This window comes from Papaver somniferum, chromosome 1 (assembly GCF_003573695.1).
Source record: "Papaver somniferum cultivar HN1 chromosome 1, ASM357369v1, whole genome shotgun sequence".
NCBI lineage: Eukaryota > Viridiplantae > Streptophyta > Magnoliopsida > Ranunculales > Papaveraceae > Papaver > Papaver somniferum.
In genome coordinates this window covers 100598362-100623515 of record NC_039358.1, presented here as the reverse complement: position 1 = coordinate 100623515, position 25154 = coordinate 100598362, and the positions used below count along the sequence as shown (strand labels likewise).

Sequence of the window (25154 nt, the reverse complement as noted above, 5' to 3'; positions counted from 1 at the left end):
ACTTAAATTACGTCATGATCTGGTACGTGACGTTTTTGCAGATATATGTACCAAAGCCGGTGTTGCATCACGTAAAGAATCCGCCTTAGGTTTTCTTTCCAATGGGAATTCTGCTTTGAGGCCTGCCGACCTATTGGTATACAACTGGGAAAACGGCAGAGATACATGCTTAGATGTCACAGGTGTTTCTCCCTTCACTGCAGATATTCATTCTTTCACTCCGGGTCAAGCTCTCTACAGGGCGATTCTCCATAAACGCAATAAATATTTAGAGAAGTTTGAGTCTCATGGCTATGGATTTCATATTCTTGCTTTCACTACATTAGGTGAACTAAGCGAGGACACGGTGGCTTTTGTAAAGATGTTGAAGAGTTGTCTCGCTCAAATGACGCCAATTGTGGCACTGGCAGTTTCTTTTTCATCGCTTAGGTATTGTTATTCAAAAGGGTGTTGGTGCCTAGCTTATAGCTAGATTACCAACAAACTCCTTGTAAGGCTACTCTTTTCCCTATTTTCAATAAAAATAATAATAATAATAATGAAAGTTTCGAAAGCACTCAGCATCATACAACAAGAAGGTGCTTCAAGAGGACTGCATTTAAACATCAAAAAGACTGACATTTTTTTGCCTTCTACTGACCCTAAAAGCCTTGAAGCCAGAGTGTTCCATGCTAATATAGGTATACCAGCTAGTGGAGTGAAATTACTGGGTGGACCAGTCAGCTTGGACACTAAATTCTGTAGTGACATGGTGATGTACAGAGTTGACAAGACTATACGTCTCATGGACAATGTTAAGAAGTTGAAAGACCCACAGAGTGAGATCTTACTTCTACGCAGCTATACATGTGTTTCAATGTTATATTTCACACTACGTACTACAAATCCTCAGGTCCTCCAAGCAGCAACAAGCCACTTTGATCAACACTTATTCCAGTATATGCGTCTCTTGATCACAGGGGATGATGCTGGTTTCAACCCTCTTCAATAAAGGCTAGCAACTCTACCTATGAAGGATGGTGGTTTAGGGGTATATACAATGTATGATACAGGTCTGTACTGTTATCTAGATTCATACATTCAGATTGAAAGCTTGCAAATCACAATTTTGAGTTCTATTGGTACGTCAGAGCCTAACCCCAACTTTCAGCTTGCACTCAACAAGTTCATGCAGACTTGTGGTCTTACTCCTTCAACTTTTAATATCAATAACACTGCCCCTCATCCCATGAAAGCTTTGACAGTTTGTTATTTTGATGTTATCAAGAAGAAGTTCCCACTAAGTTTACTATGTCTGAAAGGGATGTAGCCTTATGGCAGAGCAACAAGACTGAGCTTACTATGGATTATTTGAAGGCAATACTGATTGATGGACTACATCAAACTATTGGGCCGAGACAGTTCCGTGCTGTCACTCAATACATACTAGGAATCCCACTCTTCCCTGAGGAAAGAATTTGTACAATCTGTAAGCGGCACATGAACGTTTTCAGTGATCACACAGTCCATTGCGCAAGTGAAGTTGGGGTTCAATTTCCTCATGATTTAGTACGTGATGTGTTGATGGATATCTGCTACAAGGCAGGTGTTGCTGCAAGGAAGGAAGTACCAATGAGCTTCTTGTCAGATCAGAATGATCCTTTGAAACCCGCAGACATATTGGTGTACGACTGGGAGAATGGTCGTGATACATGTTTTGACGTCATGGGGACCTCGCCGTTTACCGGAAATGGGGTTCGAAGCTTTACTCCAGGTCGTGCTATTTCTATAGCTGTAACTCGTAAAAATACTAAATATTTGGACAAATGCACCACATACGGTTATGGGTTTAGCGTTTTGGCTTTTACTACATTGGGTGAATTGGGTGATGATATGATTGTCTTCTTGAAGAGATTGAAGAATTGCTTAGCTAGTTATGATGCTAATAGCAAATTAGGTAGTTCTCTTTTTCAAAGGGTAGGGTTGGCTATCCAGAAAGGCGTCGGGGCACAACTTGTTGCCCGACTTCCAACCATTTCTATGTAATTACCTTTGTAGTTCATATTATCATTATAATACCTTTGTAGTTTGTTTCCCATATTATCATATTATCATGAATGAAACAGCAAAGTATTGCTACCTAGCATCTCAGTTTCAGACTCGACAGGTTCAGTAAACCATCTTACACAATAACTTCTCGGTAGATCCAAGTCCAACATGTCAGCAGGTTTTGCTGACGTACAATCAGGTATGTGGGCTCACTAATTCTTCACTCAACTTTAATGTTACCGCCCCTTCTTCCATGCATTCTCCGGAAGTGACCTATTTTGAGGTTGTGATGAGGCAAATACCCACCAGGTTCAATATGACAGCACGGGATAGTGTATTATGGCAGAGTAATAAGATGAAACATGCTCAAGATTATCTACTGGTGATACCTATATATGGTTTGAACCAAACTCTTGGCCCTAAGCAGTTTCGAAGTGTGCTCTGCTATCGACTTGGCATTCCTCTTTTTCCATAGAATAGTCATTGTATTATTTGTAAAAGGGATATGGACATTTTTGGGGACCATGCACTACACTGTGCCGGTGAAGTTGGAGTGAAATTCATACACGATCTTGTATGTGATGTTTTGGTAGACATTTTCTTTAGGGATGGTGTTTCAGCTAGAAAGGAAGTGGCTCTTGAACTTCAGTCATATGGGAATAATACCTTGTTGCCGGCTGACTTACTGGTTTATAATTGGACCCCGTCAGTTCCGAATCTGATAGTTGTGAATCTAGATCTGATTATTTCTGATTTGGATTGATCTTACCTGACAAATGAGTTTACTAGTCACAAACTCAACGAATCTATTCTAAAAGTTTATTGGAGAAGTAACTAAACAACTTTGTTGCTTTACTGTTTGGAAAATGATCAAAGGGAGTTGAGTGCTTAAGACTTTACATCGGTTAAGCAACTCAAGATAGTGATTTCTGTCTTGGGATTCACGTGCATTGGCCAGGAGGTTGTAGGCGCAGGGATACCGAGGTAACTAAGTAACTAGGGGTAGATTACTTGGTCTCAACTATACGAAGTTGGCTTTGTTCTTTGTACAACATCTTAATTCTGAGAGCATTCAAAACTGGACTAGGTCCTTGAGGTTTTCCGCATTTGCGTTTTCCTCGTTAACAAAATCTTGTTGTGTCATTTACTTTACTTCCACATGATAACTGTTTTATCATAATAGTATAACGGTTTCATACCGTAACTATTATGAAGTGTATACCTTGTTGTCGTATTGTCTCGACTTTGTCCGTAGACGATCACACTTGGTATCAGACTTATAGGTTGAAAAGAAAAAGATTGTGGTGTACTTGGGTACCCTCGTCATTTCAATTGGTATCATAATGGGTAAATACGAAAAGATCTAACAATGTATGTTTGGTGCAATCCAACCTATAAGACATGGGTCAGAGTAGATAAAAGAAAAACGAAGAAAAGACTCAGTTAACGTATAACAAGAGGTTGTTAAACCACTCTCAGAATCAGAGGCAAACAGTGATAATGATTCTTCCTCATATGAATCAAGTTCAAAATGTTCTTCTTATATTATATTGAATGAGTCTAAAGGATCTCGTGATGAGTTAAAACTAAGTCATGTAGGCGTGTCCGATGACGCAATAAAAAATTCTTCTAGGTATGATGCGAGTCGTGTGGATACAACAATCTCTATCTCTAATGAAAAATTACTTACTCACAAAAATCGCCTAAATATCTCTAGTGAGATAATAGAGAAACTTCAGATTGGTTTAAAATCAAAGACTTCTGAATGTGAAAGGATTCGTCTAGATTACGGAAATTTGAGGGAAAATGATTCTTAATAAATTCAGAGTCTTCAAGACAAAGTAAGTGATAGTATTTCTCGAGCGAAACTATTAGAGAAAGATCGTGATGCTGCTCTTCAAAAAGTCTATTTGCTGGAAAAAAACTTGTTGAATCTGAAGAAAGGATTAACTCTCAACAAGTGAGCTTTGAAGAGAAAGAAGGTACATATATCTCTAGAGAAAATTTGAGGCCGATCTAACTGGTACTCTCGATAAAATTAAGACGTTGGAAGAAGAAAATTTGAACTTGAAAAAACGCAATGTTAGCTCAAACAATTTAACCTCAATGCTAGAAGCAAGTAGAAATCATCGTGATACACGAGGATTGGGCTATAAGGGAATAAATGCTTCAAATATTAGCAAAGAGGTAAAAATTTGTCAAATATACAAGTTCTTCTCAACCAAAGGCTTCTACTGATATCAAAGACGCTCCTAGTTCTTGTAAAGAAGTAAAGCCCGCCAAGCCTAAGAATATCATGTTCAACTAGACTCTTTAAATGCAACTATCAAAGAACGAACTTCTAATAATATCAAGAAAGCAAGGACGGTGACCAAAGATGGGAAAACCAAAATTGTTTAAGCTTCAGTGCAAGAGGTTCCACAAAAAGGTAACACTAAAGCTCACACTCCTTATGTTACTAAGCATTGTTATTTTTGTGGTAATAAAGGACACTTGAAATGGGGATACATGGTTCTTAAGATGCAAGATGCACTATCTTTTGTATCAAAATAATTGGCTAAGATTACTCCCCTAAAGAACTCGGATCACTATTGTTCAAAGTTTAGGCAAAAGAATTATTATAATAGTTCGATTTTTTTCCTATCGCTCGACAAGGTCATCTCATAAAAGACATATTTATAGAAAGAGAGATGACTTTGTAAATGCGAAGACAAGATATGATGTTTCAAATTGGAGAAAGGTTGTTTCTCAAAGTAACCAAAAGGAAAATAGTCCTAATGGTATGAAGGAGAAAACTGCTCCTGCGAAACCTACCTATAAATGGGTTCCGAAGTCATCCATAGGCAAGGAGGGACCAAAATTTAGTCACAAGAATGACATTCAATTGATACATGTTGGTAACAATGTTTATGCGTGCTTTCTTAAAAGACTAAGGAAAGACATCTTGTAGGATAAAATCTTCACCATAACCCATTCACATAATCATAACACTATATTCAAGATTATGTCGATGTCATATCTACGAAGTTCAAAAGATAAGCGTTATACTTCGCAGTCTAATTCATTAATATTATGATCATACTATTATGATCATGTCTCATCACTAGAGTATTATATACAATATGTACACTATATACAACTTCGCAATTATGTTTTCAATATAGCACGACTTGAAAGATACGTTAGGAATGAAACATTTCAAGTAAATATTACAAACCTCAAGTGGAAGGATGGTGTCGTCGTTGTAATTTGTTTCTTCTCCACATTCTTCAGGTCTTCAGAGTAATACTTGTATGTCTCAACATTCCTAAACTTTCTAGTCTAACCTAAACGAAATTGACTCTGGTATTTAATCAAGCAACTCTAAATGAGTTTTGATACTAAAATATGACAACCAAACTTGACATACCAATGCGTGGTAAGTTCAACCGAGCTATGCTTTAACAGTCTAGTTTTTTTTTGTTCTCCTAACCGAACTTTTCACTGAAAACATATGAAGTTCGGTTACGTCACAACTTTTTTCTGCTAACCGAACTTTTCTCTGAAAGCCTATATATTGAGTTCGGTTACGTCGCAATTTTTTTCTCATAACCGAACTTTTCTCTGAAAACCTATATAGTGAGTTCGTTATGTCACAGTTTTTTCTCCTAACCGAACTCATGCTTTTTCTGCTTATTTTAAACTGAAAGTTCAGCTGCAAAAATGGTGGACTGGATTAAACCGAACATTACTCTATATACCCCACCCATAATAAAAGTTGGGTTGCCTGTCCTGGAAATCTGATAGCCAAACAACGCAAAAACTCCATTAAAACTAAGTTCGACTACCGTGCCTTCAAAAACATTAGCCGGACCACATTTGCAGATAAGCTCGACTACCTGCTCTTTAGATCTTGTAGCCGAACATGTTTGACTTAGCCTAAATCAAACTATAAAATTTCTCATTTTTAGGAAATTTTGGTCAATTCAAGTAACAAAAAACTAAGTTTTAAGTATACAAGCCCGAGTAATTTGAAAGTTTGGATTAATTTTTTTTTTTTTTTTACAAAACTCTTATTTTGCTTCTTGTCCTTCTCTCTCAATAATTTAATTTTTTGAAAAAACCACGACTTATTAATTTAGTCTTACACTAATCATTAATTAGCTTAAGTGAATGATTCAACTAATTACTACACTATAGAAAGACTAATTCTACCGTTGAGATAATTATTTGGAAAAGGGTTGTTTCAATTTACTTCTGAAATGGAGTGGACCAGTTGAAACCTGTTAGACGGGCGATCTTTCGATTCTGCAGGCTCGATGATCAGTTGTTATCTGAGTTGGAGCAGATCTGGATCGGATGCAGCATTGTGTCGGTAAGTGTATGAGCATCTAACTTTTGATAACAGAATTGCACCGACGTGGGACCCATCAGATTAAAAGCCAAAGTACTAGAGCATGGGAAATGGAAGATTACAGGATGGGGCTAATAATACATATAAATAGTAATTACGTGTTGCTAATTATGGCTTAGATCGGATATCCTACAACTTCACTGTTGCCACTAAAGTTTTTTTCATCATGGCTTAGCATAGTATATTGGACTGGACATTTCAAATAATTGAAAAGGGCAACTTTGGAGCAAGACTCGAAACTGATTCATGAGATGGATCTTGTTCGGAAGATATGATTCATTCACTTAGAACGATTTTTTTGGGAGCATGATTTTATTAGGTCACCTTCCCTATAATGATAAGGGTGTCCTAAAACGTTAAAATGACTAACCTATCCTTAATCTAATTTAATTTAAAACCAACCTAATAACCACCTATATATATAACCACCACCTCCTCCCACCACCACTGCCCACCACCGCCGATTACCACCACCACCACCTCTGATTATCACCACCACCAACCACCGATTACCACCACCACCGCCCACCACCGCCGATTACCACCACCACCATCTCCGATTATCACCACCACCAACCACCGATTACCACCACCACCTCCTCCTCCCACCACCACCACCACCACCACCGCCTATTTAAGAAATGTAACAACATCAATGCAATCACAATTAAGTTCTGTTACATGATAATTTTATCGAGTATAAAAGACGCCAGCCGCAGCCTGATTCTGCCATGGGACCACTCCGGAGGTATTTTCCAACAAACCCTTCACTTTAATTTGATTTTGATTGCTTCAATCGAATAGAAATCATCAAAATAGGGTTTTAGTAGGAGTTATAGAGCCATGTTCGGTTAGGCCGATTTTTCAAAAATAGGGTTTTACTAACCGAACTTCTTGAAAATGAAGAACACGAAGAACAGTTCGGTGCTATTGGATTTAAAACTAAGTCACCGAACTCTCTGTTCGGCTGTTTCGCAAAAGATTTTAAAACTACAAAGTAACCGAACTCCACCCTTAGAACCGAAAAAAAACAAATCTAGTCTAACCGAACTGTGTTGTTGTGGCCACTATCTTGAGTTCCAAAATAACCGAACTTAGCCAATAGAGTTCGGTTTTTTCGCAAAAATTTTTAAAACTACAAAGTAACCGAACTTAGCCAATAGAGTTCGGTTGATTCGTAAAAAATACTTTTAACCGAACTCCTTGTATTAGAACAACAGAAGTCCATAAGTTCGGTTCCTTCGCAAAATAAGGATATCACCGAACTTTCGTAGTAACCGAACGTTTGCCTAATTGCATATATGCATATATAAGCCCAGTTCTGTTGATTCGCAAAATATGTTGAAGTTTGCGAACCAACCGAACTTCTAACACTAGGTTACTTTTAACCTGCAGTTCGGTTGGAAACTTGGTTGCGTTGAAGTTTGCGAACTAACCGAACACACAAGATGTACCCAAATAAATTGTTAAGTTCAAAGTTCGGTTACCTACCATTTTATCCTAGGTAACCGAACAGTACACTGTACGACCAAAACCTCCATTAACGAGCGAGTTCGGTAACCTGCGCGTTTGGAAAACGTAACCGAACTACACTTTCAGGTGTGTTCGGTTACATGTTCTTGACATACGGTAACCGAACTGACCCAAATCTACATAAATTTTTTCATTTTTTTTTGAAAGTTTGGAGCAATTCAACCAACATTATCTAAGTTTGAAGCACACCTGGGTACCCAAATACCCTTCCTCCGGTTGTGGTTGGTAAAATCCATCGTTTTTCATGTTTTCCTTCTTCATCTTCTCTAACTTTACTCTCTCAATAATTCTACTTCTTTAAAAAAAACCATCTGATTTTTTAATCTCACTAATTATCTTTAACTTAATCATCTTACTAATCATTACACTAACTATTATTAACACTAACTAATCATCACCCAAAATTAATCAGGAGGGTAATTTAGGTATTAATATAAATATCCAGATAAGGGGTGACCTAGATTTACTTCTAATGTCTTTACCCAAAATAAAACCATGGTCCCAAAAAAACCATGGTCCCAAAAAAAAATCCACATTGACATAGGACAAGAAGCGACCCGGACGATCTGTTCCAAACGATCCGATCAAGAAAGGGATATCTGGTTGGTATCCATAAAAGGAGGATGGTTAGTATCGGGTATATATCACAACAGATTCGTTATGTATGAGAAAAGCAAAGCAGGGTTCTTCAAAGTTGTTAAGTCTTGTCTTTCTATTAAATTAAAATCAAATTAAAAAACAAATCCAATTCACAACCATATAAACAAAAATCACAGTTTCATATACAGTTGTTAAAATTGAACTACACCACTGTCCTTTATATAGATATAGATATAGATAGATATACAGTTGTTAAAAAACACTGTGATAGTTTCAGAGAGAAAACAAGTGAGTGAGAGAGGAGGAAGAAAGGAAGTAATGGGAGAAATAACATCAAGTTCCGATGGTTCAGTGACAAATTCATCATCCTCATCATCACCACCACCTCAAGGTTTACTAGAAAGGTTAAAAGATTATGGACAAGAAGATGTCTTCTCACTCTGGGATGAGCTTTCTATTCAAGATAAAGATCTTCTTGTTCGTGATATTCAAGTAAATCAATTCCCACTTCACCTCTATCTTTCAATTATACGTTTTTTATTGGATCTAAATCATGTCTGCATTAATAATTTGGTTTCATTTTTATATAAAACACAATCATTACTTCATCATTCCAATTATGTCATTTCTTATTGTATACGTTTGAAATTGGCAAGTTTAATGTGAAGAATTTAACGTAATGCAATGATTATATCTCACTTTTTCAGAACTTAGATCTTCCAAGGATAGATCGAATTATACGATGTTCATTGCGATCTCAAGGTAAAAATTGCATAGTGTTTTTGTTTGTTTTCTATAACAGATTTGCGATCTTAATAATTTGTCTAATTCAATGTGAATGCATTTGCAGGGCTACCTGTACCGACAATTGAGCCTGTACCGGAGACAAGTGTTTCAAGCGTGGATGTTCGGACACTTGAAGAAAGAGAGAGATGGTGGAAAATGGGTTTGAAAGCTATATCTGAAGGCAAATTGGCTGTGTTGCTTCTGGCTGGTGGTCAGGTATATATGTGATATGACTAAATTTATATCTTTGTTTTGAGTAAACCATGTATTCTATTGAGTTACCGCACAATTCAGGGTACCATAATTATTCACAGTGAAATAGTATATTGCTTACTACGAAATTAGTGGAGCATTGTGAGTTTACTTAGGGTGGCTTGGATGAATTAGGAACGAGGCTTAGATCTGACAATGTTCATTGTTGAAGAGTCCGAATTATCTGTTAAAACAGATTTTTCTTCAACTTCAACCCGTTTGATGGATTCATCTCTGCTCAAGGAGATTGTGGAAGTGTTGAGCAGCTCACAGATATTATGCTCACAGACATTATGCTAAGTTTAGACAGGAAAAGAAAACAGTCTACTTGAATTTAGATGTATGGCATATAGTGAACCGATTAGTACCTGATATTGGTATGTGTGTGTGTGTTTTTTCTTAAATCATATATTGGTATGTGTTACCTGGAAATTGCTCTTTAGATACTCTTATCTATGATAGATTAATTTTAATAATGCCCTCTTTTGGGAGTTGGATTAATTTCGCTGAGTTTCCTAAATTCCATTCTTATTGCAGGGGTCCAGGCTTGGAAGTCCTGATCCCAAGGGATGTTTTAGTAAGTATAATCATGTATATCTTATATTTTTTTCATATATGAAGGAAATAACCTCCAGTGTGGGTTTAGTACAAGACCAATTGTTATTGGTATAGGTAACTGAAAGAGATGCTTGGTGTCCGGTCAGCTATTAAGAAACATTTAAGATCACACTTTTAGCATGAATCTAATTTTTAAACTATTTAAATCTTGTCCAGGAAACGAAAATGATAGTCTTAGACTGGGAACAATTAGAAAGCATTGTTGTACTGTTTAACTTTATGCCAAGATAAAACTAAAAAAAAGTAGTTCCTACTTATGCTAGTCTCTTAGCATGATCCATTCTCATTTTATCCGCTTCTTGTAATGTTCATTTTCAGTACATTTAGTTTAGTTCGATTTAATTAGGTTTGTAACTGAGCTGTGTGAGTACTTGATGGTTTCAGGTTCTAGTTGTTCCATGTTTTGTTAATTGCTGTCAACAGTCACTTATTGGTATTTGATGTATTTCAGACATTGGACTCCCGTCAGGAAAATCACTGTTTCAACTTCAAGCTGAACGAATTCTATGTGCTCAAAAACTTGCAGCTCAATCCGTAAATGAGGGTATGGTTATTTGCTTGTCGCCATTCATCCCAAGTTTGTGCTTTAACAATGATACATTTGTCTGCAGGCTCAGGTGGTTTTGTGGCAATTCATTGGTATATTATGACTAGCCCAATGACAGATGATGTTACAAGAAAATTCTTTGAGAGTCATAAATATTTTGGTCTAGAAGTAGATCAAGTAAGTTTTTTGCTTCTTTTCTTGTTGCTAACAATTTACCTTTTGTTTTATTCATCATCGCAGTGCGTATAAGCATACATATTTGTTAGTGCAGGTCACCTTCTTCCAGCAAGGTACCATACCATGTGTCTCAAAGGATGGCAGATTTATCATGGAATCTCCAAGCAAAGTAGGTTTTTTTTTTGTTTCCAATATTGTGTTACCTTTCCTGCTGAAAATTGCATCCTTATCCAAATAGACATATGACATCCTTGACCTGATTTATGAGACATCTTTATCATTACATGCATTGCATTGCATGGTGTGTTTTTGAGATGTCTAAGCATGTTTCTAACCTGGCTATTGCAAGAATTTTCGTCAAATTCTATTATTGTTCTTATTTATTAAAGTTCTCTTTATCATGTGTAAAACTAATCTAATGAATGTATTTAATTTATTTAACTTTTTTCCGCAAAGCTAGGTGGCAAAGTCTCCAGATGGTAATGGAGGAGTATATTCAGGTATGATATCTTCATTTGTTATGGCATGTCATCCACAAATGTTGACATCGAGTTTTCTGGTTACCTCTTAGTCTGAGTAATAGAGGTAAAGTTTACTTATATCATATTGAATTGAATTAATGTCCAGCTCTTAAGACTTCAAGGTTGTTGGAAGATATGGCCATGAGAGGTGTTAAATATGTGGATTGCTATGGAGTTGATAATGCACTGGTGAGACTCACCCTATTAATTTCTCTACATAACGTTAAGAAGATTGCCAGACTTATTATCCTGATCTGCTTACTGATCTCTCAAAAAACAGGTCCGTGTTGCTGATCCGACTTTCTTGGGATATTTTATTGATAAAGGTGTAGTTTCTGCTGCCAAAGTTGTTCGTAAGGTAACTTGTTTAACAATCTCAGTTATTTTGGAGCTATATTGTTGGAATCCCTGCACAATGAGTAAAATGTGGTTGTCCTTAGGTTTGCTAGTTTTCATACGCATGTAAAGTGTAATTGTCCTAAGCATAAAATGATCAAACTAGACCCCACTACGGTGGACAATAGCTAAACAAGAAGAATAACAAAAGTAACGATTGTGCTCTACATTAACTTTATTGCTTTAGTGAAAGACTTTTACAATGTCACACTTCTCTACCCTAGGTGTTGTATCTTTCTTCTTCAATTTTCCATATCTCTCTTCTTCAATTTTCCTCCCGAGTTCCGTTTCTAACGGACGCCCTATTTATAGATTAGGACTCCTTCTACACTAGTAATTATATGGAATAGAAACTCTCCTATGTTGGTAATCTTCCGCGAATAGAGCTCCAACCATTCCTTCTAGGAATACAATTCCACTCCCAGAATTACTCAAAGTAATTCTCTTGTATGTAAACCTGAGAATAGGGTCTTTTGATGGGCCTATGCCTAAAAATGGGTCACGAACTTGGGGAAGATGCCAAATAAGGAAAAAAATGTAACATAAGCTGCAGGTTAATGACAATAAGTAAAATCCTTTCGTGGCTCTGAAGTCTTGTTTTTAAAAACTTATTAGTATTTCTATGAAGATCATCCTACTTTACATTGTCCTAGCGATTTTCTCTGTTTCAAATCGGTCCGTCCTCCTTTTTTAAGTGTTTTTGTCCTATATTATTTTTTTAATTATCTAAGGAACATGAATTATAAATTTTTATTTACCAGATCCTCTTGTCAGCTAGGAAGTTAAGCAATTTATACTCTATGCTGAGTATGCAAATTGTTTGCATGCCAGTTTAATCATTAAAGATTGGTAGATCATTTGCTTGTTATGCAAATTGTGCGCACTAAATTTAGTTACTGAACTCAGGTTTTTTTGAAGTAATTGGTATTTAAATGTGTCATCCGCTTCGTGGTTAAACTCTCTAAGAACTCTTTTCTTTACAATGATTACTTGAATTAATCTCATTTTTATACACATTTTTGATTCAACTGATTATTTGTGCGATGTTTCATAAGTCTCTAATGCGTTACTTGTAGTTCTATATGCTACAACCTTAATTCTTTTTTGCTCACCACTATAAAGATCTGAGCTTTATACATCTTCATTTGGTTTTGTATATAAACATGATACCAGGCTTATCCGCAAGAAAAGGTTGGTGTATTTGTCCGACGAGGTAAAGGTGGGCCGCTGGCCGTTGTTGAATACAGTGAGATGGATCAATCGATGACTTCTGCTATCAATCAGGAGACTGGGCGCCTTCGCTATTGCTGGAGTAACGTATTAGCCTTTACCATGCCTTTCATCCTTTGCTATAGTTGCTTATGCATTACTTTAGTTGGCCAATTCTCAGTTCTATTGTTGGCATTATATATTGGTTACGGTGGTCTTTGGTATAACGTTGTATTGGTATCATCAGAACCTACGGAGGGCTTGATGATGTCAATATTTGTATATCCTCTTGGTCTTACTGCACTAATGTGACTTTGTTTGCACGTCTTGTAAGTAATTATTATGAGTTACAATTCTATAGCGCTTTGATACTTTTAATGAGCTTAGGGTATAACTTTTGAGCAGTTACCAAGAGCATGGAAAACTGAATAAGAGAATGAAGGAGAGGAATATAGACTCTTGCAGAATTCAATTCCCTCTCCATGCAGTGACTGGGTTGGACACACTGATAGAGTAGAAAGTAGCCGAAAATTGGAAAACATGGAAAGTAGTTAGGAATGTAAATGGATGGTTGTGCCCATACACAGCTGTTATATGATAAAAGTTAATTGCTAGGTGGAGAACATAGATCGAACTAGCCCAGTTCGAATAAAAGTCAATTGAACTGAACACAGAAAGGCTTGGTAAATATACTAACCTGCCCCTATCCAGACTTACAGAAAAGTAGACCCAGTATTCTTCATATTTCATAACATAGCATTCACTTGAATTTTTAGTATAATATTGATGATGCTTTTCCATTTATCTTTTTTTCCATCTGCAAATGCCATACCTTTTATTAAAGTATATTACTCCTTCTTTTCAGGTTTGCTTACACATGTTCACTCTGGATTTTTTGAATCAAGTGGCTAACGGTCTCGAGAAAGATAGCATGTCAGTGTCTCTCTTCTGTTTTTACAGTTTTAATAATCCTTCACATTGTCAATGTGACCGGATCAAACTTATTTCCAGTGTCTTCAAATCTAGCTCATTAATTTCTTTTGTGGTGCATTAATAATCACATTATGCTGCATGAAAATCGTTTGACATGTTGCAAAGTACTATTTGTGGGCAGTTATCATCTCGCTGAGAAGACAATCGCCTCTATCCATGGGGACATTATGGGTTTAAAGTTGGAACAATTTATATTTGATGCATTTACATATGCTCCTTCTACCGCTCTCTTTGAGGTGAGTCATACTATTGCTGACCTATAGGCCTATACCATCAGTTAATTCTGTCTGCCCCAAGCATTAGTATTTCTGCTAGAGCGGCATTATATGCTTTTCATAACAATCTCAGCAGATTCACAATTCCTTGTTGAAATTTCCAGGTCATACGTGATGAGGAGTTTGCACCAGTGAAAAATGCTAACGGGACATCCGCTGTTGACACCCCTGATAGTGCACGGCTGCTCGTTCTCCGTCTCCACAGTCGTTGGGTAGTTGCTGCTGGTGGTTTCTTAACTCATTCTATACCTCTATATGCAACAGGTAACTTTTCCTTCCTTTTCTTCTCATAGTAGATGTTCCAAAATAACAGGAATGAAACACAACACCATTTGAAAAAGTAAAAATAATCAAAAGCTAACAGTGTAAAAGTAGAAAGCATTTTTTCATGGAATCAGTTTCTCGTCCTTCGTAGTCTCTTGTTCTTCTTGTTACTAATTCCATCTTGGCTTCCCTTGTACTGATTATATTGAGTCAGGAGTGGAAATCTCACCGCTTTGCTCTTATGCTGGAGAAAACCTTGAAGCAATATGTCGTGGAAGAACATTCCATGCACCCTGTGAAATTACTTTCTAGTTTGAACAGTTTCGTTAGATCTTGGTTTTGAGTGGTTCTTTGGCAATTAATCAAAAATCAAATTTCGGCTGTGGATAGATCATCTATGTCAATATGAGTATGTTTTTCAAGTCCGATGCAAACCACATAGTATGTGGTTTAGTTGAGAAGAGTTGATCGGAACGGCAGAATTTTGATCTGAAGCCTATGTATTTGTCTTCTGGCCCAATTCTATTTTCATTTAAAGCGTGTTTATGTGTTCAGCTGACTTGTATCTTTATGTTTATTGTTATGGAAGTTGATTTGTATTTAGAACTTGTTTTGGTAAATGTTTTTTTCCCATTTGTATGGGTTGCAGTAGGTCGTTAAATCGGGTGTAAGTTAAGAACCCACAGAGGCCTAAATGGGTGCCAAACTTAAGAACTGAGATTTTATCAGATTTTTTGTTTCTAGTTCTGAACTTTCTTTTTCTACCAAGTACACCTGATACTTTATTTAGAACATCAAATTTGCCTTACGCCAATATGTTTTGAGGTTCGAAGCAAATTTAACAAATCTGATCTCCATACGCTCGAAGTGGCAATGAACCGGAACATACCAACATAGAAAGAAAGCGGAAAATAGGTGGGGTTTAAATTGAGGAAAGAAGAGTAAAATCCATGCCGACTTTAGCAGTTGCAAGGGTTTTCACTTGAACGATTTTTTAGGGACCATGGTTTTTTTAAGGGATCATGGTTTTATTAGGTCACCTTCCCTTATCGATCATGGTTTTATTAGGTCACCTTCCCTATAGTTATAAGGGGTGTCTTAAAGCATTGAAATGACTAACCTACCCTTAACCTAATTTAATTTAAAACCAACCCAATAACCACCTATATATATATAACCACCACCTCCTCCCACCACCACCTCCCACCATCGCCCATTACCACCAGCACCACCTCCGATTATCACCACCACCCACCACCGATTACCACCACCACGACCACCGCCCACCACCGCCGATTACCACCACCACCACCTCCGATTATCACCACCACCAACCACCGATTACCAACACCACCTCCGATTACCACCACCACTAACCACCACCACCACTATATATATATAGCTTAATTTAAAACATTAACAAAGATATTCTCACAAATCCATTACTTGTCATTCGTTTTTGGTTGAATAAATGAGAAATAATCATTAAAATGAGTTGAAAATGGAAGTTGCAGAGAGGTTTAATGGAGGGTTTTTTTTTCAGAGAAAAGTTTGGTTATCACGAATTAATTTTTTCTTAACCGAACTCAGAGTTCGGTTGATTCGCAAAAAAATACTTTTAACCGAACTCCTTGTATTAGAACAACACAAGTCCATAAGTTCGGTTCCTTCGCAAAATAAAGATATCACCGAACTTTAGTTTACGAAAATAATGAGAAGTCCACAAGTTCGGTTCGTTCGCAAAAATGTTAAGTTTTCTTTGTAACCGAACTCTACCTTTGAAACTTCGTGTAGATGGTGGATTTTCGACAAAGGTTAAAATTGTAAACTCATAATTATACGAAGCTCTGATTCAGCAATCAGACGTGAGTATCGAGACACGGCTCTCTCATCGAATTCTCAACGGAGAGTACTTTCTCTCAGAGTACATGTGGATATGTAGTCTCACGATCGGACAACGGCATATCTCAGGAATACTGAATACTTTCAGTGATTATTTCTATATAGCATCACATGATGGACGGCTCCTAGACAGCTTGCTCTGCTAGTATAGAGCGATAACGTCTTCAGGAACAAACAACGAGTTTACCTTGACTATATAAAGGATATGACTTACCGACAAGCTCATATCGGGATGATTAATGCTCCTAGACATCTTGCTCTGCTAGTATAGAGCCACAAAGTTAATTATTCCCAATTGCTCCTATTCCATGGTCGAATCCGCGACTGGTCCCCTGGAATGGCAATAACAATTGTTCTGATTCTATGATCGAATCCACGACTTGATCTCATAGAATAGCAATAACTATATTATCTCATTACTCTGATTTCATGATCGAATCCACAACTGGTCTCATAAATGGTAATAGATAAATCTTAATTACTTTGATTCTATGGTCGAATCTACGATCCCATGGAATGGTAATGCTCACTTTATTATTCTGAATGCGTAGTCGAATCCTCAGCTGATCCTATGAATTAATAATAAACATTTTATTACTCAGTTTTGTGAATTATTCTCCACTGGATTCCATCTACAGTAATAAATAATCAACAACCGGGCGTCTGAGCTACCTCTAAGTAAGCCCCGATTCAAATGGTGAAGGTGTATTCAACGATGATACACTAACAATCACCGCACGAACGAGTATTTCAAAAATACAACGAAACGATGAACCTATGCAAAATAGAGAAGAAAATAATAAATAATTAAAAATATTGACCAGGGTGCTGGGAGCACGGACACACGACCGACCGACCGTGTCGTGGTCAATCCCACGCCAGTTTTATATTTTTAATGCATTTTTATTATTTTCCATGATTTGATGAAAATCCTCTCATTTTATCAAATCTCCTTCGTCTCGAGGAAACTCCTCGGTTTCATGGTACTTCCATAAATCCATAAAAAATAATATAAAATTAAGAAAAGGACTGTGGGGCGTGACCATTGGCCAACCGGCCATGCGTTGGTCCCAACCGGCCCCACACCTACGGTTCCTTATTATTTTATTATTATTATTTCTCTAATTTCATGAAAAAACTCCTTGATTTCATGGTATTTTTGAACAAATCATCAAATAATAATAAAATAAAATAAATTATGAAAACTTGTGGGACCGGGCCTTGGCCGGACGGCCATGCCCTAGCCGGTCCCACACGCCCCTTTGTTTTTTTATTAGTTTTCCTTGAATTCATCAAATTCCTTGATTTCATGGTATTTCTCTCAAATTAGGAAAAATTCCCTCAAATCATCAAAAATACCTAAAAAATATTAAAAAATTATGAAAACTCGTGGGACCGGGCCCAAGCCGGCCGGTCATGCCTTCCACAGTCCCACACGCCCTTGTTTTATTATTTTAATATCTTTTGCTTCCTCGAACTCATGAAAACTTCTTCAATTCATGGAAACTCCCAAAATTCATCAAATTTCTCAAAATTCATGAATTTTTCATAAAATCATCAAAATATTATAAAATTAAGGAAAAGGCACCACGGGACCGTGGTCACGACCGGCCGACTATGCCTTGACCATGACGGTCCCACGCCTCCTCATTCCTTATTTTATAATTATTTTTCATCATCTCATGGTGTTTTCCTCAGTTTCGTCGAAACCCTAATTTTGGCATATTTTCTTGAATGGATGCTCAATTGCGCGTCAGAAAATATCAAAATTCTCAGGACTGAGATGCGGACGCCTTGGGGACACGAGCACGCTATCTTGACCGACCAAGATTGGCTCTTTGGCTCACGGAAGCCGGTCCCATCAATTTTCACAGTTTTGACCTAGTTTGCACAATTGCTCGTATTAGGTCCAAAACTCTCCCAAACACTTTGGATTTTCATGAAGTGATCGTCAGGCGGTCACGGGACAACCCAGGGCCGGTTTCATGATTCCATGGTAGGTTCCTCGCCTCGTCATAATTAATTAGGTTTTCTCACCTAAGGCTTAGACGAGCATTTTTGAATAAATGATTAAACCAGCATTTAATCATTCTTCCACCAACAAATCGTCAACTCTTCAGGAGTTCTTCGTATTTTCTCACGTGAGCATATGGACACTACATGGTTGATCCACGGTCCCGTGTAGTCGCTCCCTCCTTCGTCCCATGGTTGAAATTCTGACAACCATGAATTGATCATCAATTGATCAAATTATGGTTTCTGAATCCAAGGATCATCATTCCAGATTCCAACCTTAATAATTTTACGACAGCCTCATGGTCATTAATTTTACTAATTATGCTTGGTTCAAAGACCAGTATTCTAATTAATATTTTTTTGGTACACTGCCAATAATCCATCAGATGAGCAACACATGCTCAGACGATCAAATATTCAATAATTCATCACATGAGCACCACTTGCTCAGATGAGGAATATTTGCTCAATATTGGTTCAACAATCAATATTCAACGATCCATCGAATGAGCAATACTTGCTCACTTCATCGTAAGAACTATACCTTTGTCTCATGACATGTTCAATTCATGAGTTTCAGAACATCATGTTCAACTCAACGACTACATGGACTCATCGTCCTATCAAACCACGAAGTCATCAATTGACTAACAAACCACGAGACGTCAATCATGTCACTTGGGGGGATATCACTTAGGGTTTTGGTCTGGCGGTCTACGGCACGTGTGTTCAAACACACGATGGAATGTGAGCAAGTCGTGCAATCAGTTGAAGGAATTCACGAGGTAGTGGGTGGAAAATCAACCAAGTCTCCACACGTTGAGCAACTGGTTTCAAACACGATCTCCACTTCCCCACTCCTTGATTTCATCAACTGTCACACTTCATGGAATCATGGTGTCTACAATTCCAGTAATATAAATAAGTCTCTGAATCATGATTGAAGTATCATCAGTATCATCAATCTCACGTCTCATCGACAACACGAGATCATCAACTCATCAATTGAGTAACTACTCTTAATTGAGCAATTTCAATCATTCAGAGCTTATCATATTCAGAATTCACACACCCACAATCTTTGATTACCATTGATTCCACACATTTCTCAGCTTCCCTCCTACAGATCAACCCATCCTCTCTTGTGACCGAATTTACTCTGGAACGTTCATTGTCTTGATTTAGGCCGGAGTACTACAGATTGATCTCTCAAATATAAAGCACCCCCTTTGCAGCGGTGCATCTGTGTGAGGTTTAAAATTTCGCTCGGTTCGAGGAGTCTCCTCCGTACGGTCGTCTCCTCAATTCCTTAAAAACCAGCAAATCGTTTTTCCCCATCTACACTTCGTAACCGAACTCTACTTAATTCGCCAAGAAATAAATTTTGTAGGAACCGAACGTTTGCCTAATTGCATATATGCATATATAAGCCCAGTTCGGTTGATTCGCAAAATATGTTGAAGTTTGCGAACCAACCGAACTTCTAACACTAGGTTACTTTTAACCTGCAGTTCGGTTGGGAACTTGGTTGTGTTGAAGTTTGCGAACTAACTGAACACACAAGATGTACCCAAATAAATTTTTAAGTTCAAAGTTCGGTTACCTAGCATTTTATCCTAGGTAACCGAACATTACACTGTACGACCAAAACCTCCATTAACGAGCGAGTTCGGTAACCTGCGTGTTTGCAAAACGTAACCGAACTACACTTTCAGGTGTGTTCGGTTACATGTTCTTGACATATGGTAACCGAACTGACACAAATCTACATAAAAAATTTCATTTTTTTTGAAAGTTTGGACCAATTCAACCAACATTATCTAAGTTTGAAGCATACATGGGTACCCAAATACCCTTCCTCCAGTTGTGGTTGGTAAAATCCATCGTTTTTCATGTTTTCCTTCTTTATCTTCTCTAACTTTACTCTCTCAATAATTCTACTTCTTTAAAAAAAAACCATCTGATTTTTTAATCTCACTAATTATCTTTAACTTAATCATCTGACTAATCATTACACTAACTATTATTAGCACTAACTAATCATCACCCAAAATTAATCAGGAGGGTAATTTAGGTATTAATATAAATATCTAGATAAGGGATGACCTAGATTTACTTCTAATGTCTTTACCCAAAATAAAACCATGGTACCCCAAAAAAAACCATGGTCCCCAAAAAATCGTTCTTTCACTTTGCATTTCCTTGGGGGTGACCATTTGGCCCGTAATCCGCGGATTGGGCCCGGATGTAACCTTGAAAATCCGTTGGACATCCATATCCGTTAGATTAAGGGCATTTATATAATTTTTAGAAAACATATAGATAGTTTAGGAATTTCTAAAGTGTTTGTTTGGAATATTGTCCATGGCACTCTATATTTATATACATATATAAAATGTGTAAGAAGTCATCCATGTTGGCTTTATTTCTTCATTATAAATTTTAACTAAAACAAATCAATTGGATTATCCGTATCCAATCCGTTCATCCGTGTATCCATTGGATGCAAATCCGTTGGTGGTTGGGTTGGATGCGGATGCGGATGCCAAATTTGAAATCCGTAGTGAATTGGATGCGGATGAGTTAAAAACCGGCCAATACCGGCCCATACTCACCCCTGATTTCCCCTACGATTGCCCTCTGTGAGAGAGATGCCAAATGGCCCAAGCTCGCCTTATTCAGCAGGCCATTTCCATTGCTTCTGATGATTATTTTATTTTATTTTTCCTTTTTTTCTTCTGAAGCAATTTATCTTGTTTGTGGTATCAAAGATGAGACGACAAATATTTAGGGAACTCTTCTCGATTCTGAAACTGTATTAACTGATGCAGAGAACATCATCTACGACCCTGAAGACATTTAGAGTGAAAAGGTTTTGCCTCGTAATTAATATACCACATATTTACAAGAAGTTGCTCATTCCACACTTCATTACACCTATCAACCGATTCCACACCAAATAGTCACTTAAGTTACTTTGAATAATCCACAGTGTGCGTGCGAAAATAGTCTATGTATCAATTTCCGGATATTTTAAGATCCAGATTCCCATAGATTATTAGTAGAAGAGCAATGAACTTAAATGCTCCCATCTTGTATGAAAGTGTGATTGGTTTCTGATCAGCAATAGGGAGACACCCCTAGTAGTGGCTCCATACTAGCCAACTGATGCTGTAAAAACTTGTAGACAGATTCAGTTGTCGTAGCAGCTATTCGAACAACTAAACCTATTCCCTGCACATAAAGATAGCAGAATAAGTAAATTTGACAGTGAGGGAATTATGGTTTTCATGGATCTTTTTGCAAAATCAAACCTATACCATCCGAAGAATTCAATAAATAGCTTATGGGAGACCGATAGTGCCCTTTACTATGATTATTCAGATTGGAACATGTTCTTCTTGTTTATAAACACAAAAGACCAGACAGACACGGAAAAGACGGAACACACTGCTATAATTTTATTTAAATATTATTTTAAATTAAATGAACAAAAGCTAAATCGATATTCGAGTCAAGTTTATGAGTTTCTCCGAACCAGTGTTTTTGGTAGTTTGAAGTAAAGTTCTGCGCAATACTACATCAAGGTTAAAAGGATGGCCTAAACAGCTAAAGCCTAATTTTCCTAGGTTTTAGTTATTTTGCACTTCAGAGTTTCCCACATGACAATGAATGATGGGTAGAAGAGCCTAACAATCAACTTAGCCCAATCAATTTGGGGTTAGTTTGCATTACCCAAAAAGAAATATAAGAAAGAAAGAAGAATACAGAAATGCAGAATATTTTACTAGGACACGAAAGAGTCCAAAATCATGGATATAAAGCACGTAGAAATATGACCCTTAATTTAGAGGCACAAAAACATGAAGAGACATACCTTAGGACCAAATGCACTACAAGAAGCAACAAAAGTTGGTTTTGTTGGACCTGATTTTGTATTACTATGTCGTCCCAAGGTTGAAGGCATGTAAAATTTCTCACCCATTATTCTCTTAAGTTCTTCCTGTAATTGGTTCTGAACATTCTTTAGCTTCGGCCTACATCCATACTTACATCTAAACTTTTTAGTTCCAATGATGAGGAAGCAATTATGGTTTCGAAAAGCAATTTACCAGAAACATAGACAGGGGAAGACTTGTTATCCAGCGGAAGACCTACCCCACAAGAATGAGCATTGCAATGACTTGGTAATTTTGCATGCGCTCCACAATGGTCGTAGTGCTTCCCTGTTCAAGTAATACCTGCTTCCACAAATAGAACCATTTGAGAAGACCACTTAAAATAAATTATCTGCAGTTACTCCAAGTTGTTGAGGAAAAAAAAAGTTATGCTTAACACCTGGTATCTATAGAAAGAACTATCTGGAAACAAAAATTTTAAATTGATGTAACCTGTCCAGCTGAGGATGTACCAATTTTTATTTTTATGAAATATGCCCTACTAGTATTACACGAACCAAGAGTACGGCATCCACTTATCCAAAAGGTGTTTACATTTTCAACAAAATGGAATCTGAAAAACAAGAACAATTGTGGTCCAGATGGTTGGGAAGGCATGCTGTGCAGATTCAGATATGCATCAATAGGCAAGAGTTGTTTCAAAAGTTAAGTATTCTAGTCTTTGCTACCATTAGATAGTATGTATTATCCACAAACACATTGGGAATAACAACTTACAGAATCAAGAAACAAAGGCTGACCATCTTCCAAGTAGATGTTGTTAGTGCTCTTGTAAAGTTTAAAATCCCACTTTTCTCCACTTTCATGGCGTCCACTGGTGATCCAATCAACAATCACTAGGGTGGAGTCTAAACCCATTCTGAAAATTTGCTTCTGCAAGTACCTTGCAGTAGAGAAACATGTCACGGGGTCCGGAATAAGAACCAGAAGAGCATCCTTTCCGACTCTTGCCTACTGCCACCATCAGTAAGAACCATAAATCACTAAAATTGAAACAGTGAATGATCATTACAAAAAATAGAAGTTTTGTAAAACATCCCAGTAGTACTTTACAAATGCATTAGGTGTAGCTTATGCATTAGGCAGGGACTTTTCAAGAATATGTATTTAACGGATCTTTTCACATGAATCACATCTTCAAACAACTCCCTAATCTTGATTCCCAACGCAAAAACAGATCCACTTCAAAAACTCTTTTCGGTTAGATAGATTGTATTGGTCAAAGGGACAGTTAGATATGCCAGAACTCTTTCGAACCGATCCATCCCATCACTGAACTCCAGATGCTACCTCAAATCACTTAAGATTATATCTGAAGCATTCAGGTTTTTTTTTTTTTAACAAATAAAAGCACCACCGACGAAATGTAAGTGTGATGGAAATATCAACTCCTCCAGATTGATTGATCAACTTCCTCTAATTATTAACTAATTTATTAGTTCGTTCAAAATCTGAAAATCAAATAATAGAAGCAGGTAGTATTCTCTGAGTATCTTTGGTCCCTGATTGCAAGTTTGCAACTGTTAGTTTGTAATTTTGTATTGGTTTAGCCTAATCATAGTTCACATAAGTGAAAAAAGCACAGGAATTCACAGCAATATCAAGCAAAAACCTATTTTTATGAGGCTAGGGAAGATCGTACCTCAAAGCATTGTTCAGAACACTTCAATCCCACAGATTTGTAAACCTAATTAAATGAGAAACAATGTTTTCAGATAAACAAGTGTTATTTTAATAATACACAAAGAGGAAGAGTTGCCCTAAATTGAAGAGAAAACCAACCTTAGTGGAAGATTGAGTTGTTAATACTGCTGTGCAACCTTCTCCAACTGTAACATCACAAGAAACACAATCTCCCTACAAACCCGAAAAATAACATATAAAATCATAAAAAACAAATATCATCTTCATTTTAAAAGAAACAAGTGATTGAGGGATGCACATACACAGACAATGCCACCGCCATAGGTAAGACTATAGACCCAAGCCGCATCAGTTTTAGATGAACCCACCTGAAATCACGATAGATTACTTATTGTTTTTGATGATGATCATCAATTTTACTTGAGATTTTTTTAAGTATGTAATATAGTTATTAGTACCTTGTTGGGTACAATAAATTTGAGAGGGTATTTTGAGAAACATCGAGTGAGTGTTGACTTTCCTCTCAACTTCTCCACAACTAAAATTCCTGTTTCCATTTTCACAGAGTTTGTGTTGAAAACTAAAAGTAGGTGGAGGTACAACTCTGGACAAGTGTTATTACCAAATCCTGTTTCTGGACGAAACGGTGATGATCAGCAACAAAAGATTCCAGACTAATTAAGGTCGGCGATGTTGGACTGATCGAGTAAAAGAACGTGAGGAGAGAGAAATAGCGAGGTAATGTGGATTGTGGATAGGTATTACCGGCCCAATCAGGGAAGCGCCATCATTAATAGTCAGGCACTGCCATGAAGCACATTGCTCGACAGAATGAAGTTTCATTGGTAAAGGCAAGATATGTCATATGATGAATATAACATGCAATGGTGGCACTGATGCATATCTGAGGAGTTAAGTTTGCTCATATACAACAAGAGTTGGCTTATGCATTGGTCCAAGTCCTGATCAAAGTTTAGACAGTGTCCACAAGCTAGTGATGCAAGCGAGTGCATCATTAAAGTTTATTACTTGGATAAACGA

At 37.1% G+C, this 25154-nt stretch overlaps 2 protein-coding genes across 2 annotated transcripts; one reads left to right on the top strand and one right to left on the bottom strand.

Annotated features, from left to right (window-relative positions):
* The first annotated feature begins 8647 nt into the window (after nucleotides 1-8647).
* LOC113295293 (UDP-N-acetylglucosamine diphosphorylase 1-like) lies at nucleotides 8648-15343 on the top strand. The gene is made up of 15 exons (XM_026543647.1): nucleotides 8648-9046; nucleotides 9262-9316; nucleotides 9405-9556; nucleotides 10130-10169; nucleotides 10662-10754; nucleotides 10822-10934; nucleotides 11029-11103; nucleotides 11395-11434; nucleotides 11562-11644; nucleotides 11736-11813; nucleotides 13025-13168; nucleotides 13926-13993; nucleotides 14175-14289; nucleotides 14433-14592; nucleotides 14807-15343. Exons 1-15 carry the CDS (start codon nucleotides 8873-8875, stop codon nucleotides 14902-14904), a joined length of 1488 nt encoding a protein of 495 aa, XP_026399432.1. The 5' UTR covers nucleotides 8648-8872; the 3' UTR covers nucleotides 14905-15343.
* A 6025-nt stretch (nucleotides 15344-21368) lies between these two features.
* Nucleotides 21369-24895, bottom strand: LOC113295287 (urease accessory protein D-like). The gene is made up of 8 exons (XM_026543637.1): nucleotides 24572-24895; nucleotides 24416-24481; nucleotides 24252-24326; nucleotides 24112-24156; nucleotides 23187-23420; nucleotides 22669-22751; nucleotides 22388-22547; nucleotides 21369-21744 (listed from the first exon to the last, which is right to left on the bottom strand). Exons 1-8 carry the CDS (start codon nucleotides 24668-24670, stop codon nucleotides 21631-21633), a joined length of 876 nt encoding a protein of 291 aa, XP_026399422.1. The 5' UTR covers nucleotides 24671-24895; the 3' UTR covers nucleotides 21369-21630.
* Nucleotides 24896-25154: the final 259 nt, after the last annotated feature.